Source organism: Pteropus medius, unplaced genomic scaffold (genome assembly GCF_902729225.1).
Source record: "Pteropus medius unplaced genomic scaffold, Ma_sr-lr_union100, whole genome shotgun sequence".
Lineage (NCBI taxonomy): Eukaryota > Metazoa > Chordata > Mammalia > Chiroptera > Pteropodidae > Pteropus > Pteropus medius.
In genome coordinates this window covers 2,152,257-2,157,538 of record NW_024350399.1, presented here as the reverse complement: position 1 = coordinate 2,157,538, position 5,282 = coordinate 2,152,257, and the positions used below count along the sequence as shown (strand labels likewise).

Below are 5,282 nucleotides of genomic sequence, written 5' to 3'. Positions count from 1 at the left end.
GTATATATTGTTCCCATAATAGTGATGCAGAAACTGAGGTCGAGAGGCTCCAAAGGGTGGCCTCACGCGGGGTTGCCCAACCCCTGGGTGCTGGCCTGGCTCTGCCTCTTCAGCAGGTCGGTTAATTTGGCCAATCTTAAGTCCCTGCAGGAGTTACGAGGCCGCGGAGGAGCCGAGCGAGGGGCGGCGGGCGGCGGCGACGCAATCCCCCGCGCGCTTGCGGGCGCGGGCCCCGACCCTGACCGTGACCCATTCCGCTGCCGCCGCCGCCGCCGCCGCCGCCATGGCGCAGGAGAACGCCGCCTTCGCCGCCGGCCCCGAGGAGCCGTCGCGGCGCCGCGGCCGCCAGCGATACGTGGAGAAGGACGGCCGGTGCAACGTGCAGCAGGGCAACGTGCGCGAGACGTACCGCTACCTGACGGACCTGTTCACCACTCTGGTGGACCTGCAGTGGCGCCTCAGCCTGCTCTTCTTCGTCCTCGCCTACGCACTCACCTGGCTCTTCTTCGGCGCCATCTGGTGGCTCATCGCCTACGGCCGCGGGGACCTGGAGCACCTGGAGGACACGACCTGGACGCCATGCGTCAACAACCTCAACGGCTTCGTGGCCGCCTTCCTCTTCTCCATCGAGACGGAGACCACCATCGGCTACGGGCACCGCGTCATCACCGACCAGTGCCCCGAGGGCATCGTGCTGCTGCTGCTGCAGGCCATCCTGGGCTCTATGGTGAACGCCTTCATGGTGGGCTGCATGTTCGTCAAGATCTCGCAGCCCAACAAGCGTGCCGCCACGCTCGTCTTCTCCTCACACGCGGTGGTGTCACTGCGCGACGGCCGCCTCTGTCTCATGTTCCGCGTGGGCGACTTGCGCTCTTCTCACATCGTCGAGGCCTCCATCCGCGCTAAGCTCATCCGCTCGCGCCAGACGCTCGAGGGCGAGTTCATCCCGCTGCACCAGACCGACCTCAGCGTGGGCTTCGAGACTGGCGACGACCGCCTCTTCCTTGTCTCGCCTCTCGTCATCAGCCACGAGATCGATGCTGCCAGCCCCTTCTGGGAGGCGTCGCGCCGCGCCCTCGAGAGGGACGACTTCGAGATCGTTGTCATCCTCGAGGGCATGGTGGAAGCCACGGGTGCGGGCGGACCCGAGGAAGGGAATGGGGCGGGCTGGGAATTGGACTTAGAAGGGCACGGGTGGAGGTGGGCAGGGCTGAGAAAGGCAGGGGCAAGAGAAGGGGCCAGGGGTAGGAGAGAGGCTAGACAGAGAGGCTGATGGAGAGTGCGAAGATGGGATATCTGAGTTGGAAAGGGCATGTGAGCATAGTGACCCCGCAGAGAGTCCAGAGAAAGCATGGGGGATCCTCTGAAGTGGCCTTTGCCTGGGGCCCTGGGCTGAGAGGTCTGTGTCACTGGGAATAGGGCAGAGGACTGATCATAGCTACTCTGTCCTGCACAGCTCCAAAGGATCTTACCTTTCTCAGTTCATCTTAACGAGAACCCCATGAAGGTAACTTCTTGGTATTGTGTTCATTTTTTTTCAGAAAAGAGATTGCCCTCAAAGTAGGGTTAAGTGAGTTGTCCACAGCCGTAAGCTATTAAGTGGCCATGCCTGGATGGGACACAGGCAGTCTGGCTTCAGTGTTTAGTGGTATGGAGTTGGAAGTGAGGGTTAGGTTCATGGTTTTTGTCATTCTGAGAAGTCCAGGTCCCTGGACTTTAGTGGGGAGGGTTATCTGTGACTTGAATTAGTCCTAGTCTGGACTTTAGAAAAAAGTTGATACCTCGTCTCACTTCTGCCTCTGTTTCACCATCCATCAAGATTCTCAGCCTCTACTGACAAAGGAGACAGTTGATCTTAGCATTTCTAGTGGCTTCCCAGAAGGAACTGATAATACACCTGTAATGTCAGTACCTCCAACTCAGGCCTGCACAGTGAAGGGCTTGGGAGCAGGCAGGAAAAGGCCAGCGCCGGGGCAGCAAACGAGGTACTTTACGACTTGGAATCTAGGAGTGGAGAAGAATTAAAACACTACAGGTGGATAACCGGAGGCCCATGAGTGGGCCACAGTTCCTGTTGTCCCAGCTGTTGCCCTCTTCTGGCTTCTCCCACAAGCTGGGGCCCTCAGACTCCTTCCTGGCTCCTTCATGCTGAGCCTCTATGCACCACCATCTGCCTCAGTGTTCCCTGTTCCTTCTTTACCAACCCCAGACTCCCTCGCTCCAGCTCTTTCCCTCACTTACCTCACCCCTTTTCCGCTCTGTTACTTCCTTTCAGTACCTGAGGCAGCCCCTCCCCTTACCTAGAAGACCCTGCCTACTCCTGTTCTCCCTTTGTAACCCCAGCCCCTGCTCTCTTTCTCTCATCTTCTCTCTCCCCAGGGTCCTTTTTGCCTCTTTTTCCACTCCCTCACTGGACACTTCCTCTTCCAGCCTTCATCAAAGGAATAAAGGGTACCAGTGACCCTAAGATGTCTCAGGGTGGAGCTTGCATGGTGAGAGCCAGTCTCTGGTTAGCTGATGTTCACTCTTCTGTCACCCTTTGTTCTGAGGTGGACATGGGCTAAGGTGGCTAGAAGAGACCCTGGGGTAGTGGGAGGAAAATCACTTGCCCTGGGAGGTATGCCCACCCAAAGAGAGGACAGGACACAGGCCAGGGCAAGGAGGGTAAGGTGAAGAAGATAGGGAGGGAGCTTATCTGACTTTTCTAGAGAAACGAAGCTGGAAAGGAAAGTAATATTTTGGGTGAGAGCAAGGATAATGAGCCAAAACCGAACAAGATGACATTTAAAGGGAATAAATATAAAAGTCTGCATTTAGGCTTTTAAAAAAATCACTTATGTAAGCACAGCATGGAAGAGCTCTGGTGAAAAAGAACTGAGGGTTTTAGTTGGCCACGGGCTTAATGTCGTAGCAATGTGACACAGCTTCCAAAATGTTTATGTAATCTTGGGCCCTATTAGCTAAAGCATCATGGACAGAAGAGAGAGGTGGTGTGCTCCCTCTTATGCAAGGATCAGGCCATGATTGGAGTATTTATCACAAAGTGCTTAAAGGATCCTCCTTTGTCATTCTGGTTTATACTCAAGAAAGTAAAATTTTGGGAAGCCAGGTCACATGAGGAATGGTGAAGGGTGACAAGGACGTTCAGCCTAAGAAGAGAAAATATGATGGAATCTGAGACTCCAGTTTTCAGATACTTGAAAGGGTGCCATATGTAGGGGAGTGAAACCAAAGGGTCGAAATCCCGGGAAGCAGATTTTAGCTCTATATAAAGAAGAACCACTCAACTATTAGAGCCATCATGCAAAGGAGTAGACGTCTTGTGAGACGGTGAGCTCTCAATTATGGGAGATAATCAAGTACAAGCCAGAAGCCCATAACTGGGAATGCTCTAGTGGGATGCCCTGTATGGAGAGAGAAGTTGGACTTGATGATTCCCAAGGCCAATTTCAAGGTTAAGCTCTGATTGGCATCTTCAGCACAGAGGAGGAGAGAGAATGGGCTGGAGATGAAGAAGAGTTGGGCAGTTGGAGGAAAGGTGGGAGACTGAGCAAGTACAGGAGAAGGGATGGGGGAGAAAGTAGGCTGGAACAAGGGGTGGGGCCCTTGGGGAGGGATTTAGAGAAGAGTGCTAGGAACGGAGCTATGGAACAAGAGGCAGGAGAGGGAAGCCTGGGGCTGGGATTCCCCTTACCCATACCCCTCCCCCCAGGAATGACATGCCAAGCTCGGAGCTCCTACCTGGTGGATGAGGTGCTGTGGGGCCACCGCTTCACATCAGTTCTGACCCTGGAGGATGGTTTCTACGAGGTGGACTATGCCAGCTTCCACCAGACCTTTGAGGTGCCCACGCCCTCGTGCAGCGCCCGGGAGCTGGCTGAGGCAGCAGCCCGCCTTGATGCCCATCTCTACTGGTCCATCCCCAGTCGGCTGGATGAGAAGGTGGAGGAGGAGGGGGCTGGGGAGGGGGCTGGGGGAGAAGTTGGGGCTGACAAGGAACAGAATGGCTGCCTGCCTCCCCCAGAGAGTGAGTCCAAGGTGTGACCAATTTCCTCCAGACCCCTGCGGCAGGGCCAGACACAAGTACCTGGGAAGCTGGATATTGGAGGTGGAGAAGGAGGCAGGCGAGGTCCCTGGGAATGCACTAAAGCTGGAGAGGGCCCTCAGAACCTCGAGTCCAGGATCCAATGTGGAAGGGAGGGATCCTGATTTCAGGAGAATGGAGGGTGGGGATGGATGAACTTACCAGCCTGTCTGTGTCTGACCTTCACATCTGTTCATGGGTAGATGGATGGACAGAAGGATAGACTTATGTGGGTTGGATGGGAAGGTGGAAGCAGATAGAGACACCAGGTGGATAGGTAAATGGACCTACAGACAGGTAGTGCACTCAGGGCTGCTACTAATTCATAAAGCATCTTTGTGCAAATTCTGAAAAAGCACCCTTTTCCTCCAGACTGATGCCCCCCCACAAACCAGGGGAGCAACCACAGTGTGGGCTGGAATTTAGTCCCCATTCACCTCTTCAGCCAGCCTCCCTGTGTATGGCACACCTGTCTCACTGAACACAGTAGCCCCAGCTGACCCAGAGGAGAGAAAGCTGGATGGAAGTGGGCAGAGATGAGGAAGGTGCCCTCCCAGCTTCACCCCCACCACTGTGACAGGCTCAGCAGAGGAAAAAAAAGGCTTTGGGGCAGATCAGCAGGGTGTGAATGACCTTGTCTACTGGACAGGGAAACAGGAAGTAGGGAGCTGCCAGAGCAGTGGCCCTGGGAAAGGACAGCCCTTTTCTGACAGTGGAGTGAGATTTCATAAGTACCTCTGCAAATGTTGGAGGGAAGAGAGATTCTGAGGAGGAGGAGGGCCTGGGTGAGATAGAAAGAGTGAGTTCAATAGACCTGGAACACTGGGGCCTTGGGAAAGCAGAATTAGTCTTGGGGTCATTCAGATCGTTCATTCAGTGCACTGAACCAGGCACATGAGGGGTGGACAATCAGAGGCCCATTTCCTATCTTAGAATACAGTGCACATGGGAGAAACACAGAACTAGGTAATTGTTTCAAATTGAAAACCTGGGCAGTCTCTCCCAATAGAGGTGGGAAGTTTTGGTGATCAGAAAGCTAAGGATTTAGCAAGGCACAGAGAATGAGCTAAACTAGCAGCTCTAACACTTGAGTTTGCATCAAGAATCACCTGGAGGGCTTGTGGAAACACAGACTGCTAGCCTCACTCCCAGAGCTTCTGAATAAATAGGTCTAGGGTGGAGACCAAACATTTGAATT

The 5,282-nt window shown here is 54.3% G+C and overlaps 1 protein-coding gene across 1 annotated transcript; it reads left to right on the top strand.

Annotated features, from left to right (window-relative positions):
• The first annotated feature begins 283 nt into the window (after positions 1-283).
• Positions 284-4,561, top strand: KCNJ9 (potassium inwardly rectifying channel subfamily J member 9). Its single transcript, XM_039839985.1, has 2 exons — positions 284-1,133; positions 3,713-4,561. Exons 1-2 carry the CDS (start codon positions 284-286, stop codon positions 4,042-4,044), a joined length of 1,182 nt encoding a protein of 393 aa, XP_039695919.1. The 3' UTR covers positions 4,045-4,561.
• The last annotated feature ends 721 nt before the right edge of the window (positions 4,562-5,282 follow it).

Bases quoted from the DNA above. Each gene is read 5' to 3' on its own strand.
- KCNJ9 (XM_039839985.1), top strand. From the start codon at position 284: ATGGCGCAGGAGAACGCCGCCTTCGCCGCCGGCCCCGAGGAGCCGTCG. The intron at 1,134-3,712 runs GTGCGGGCGGAC...CCCTCCCCCCAG, and splicing joins GGGCATGGTGGAAGCCACGG to GAATGACATGCCAAGCTCGG.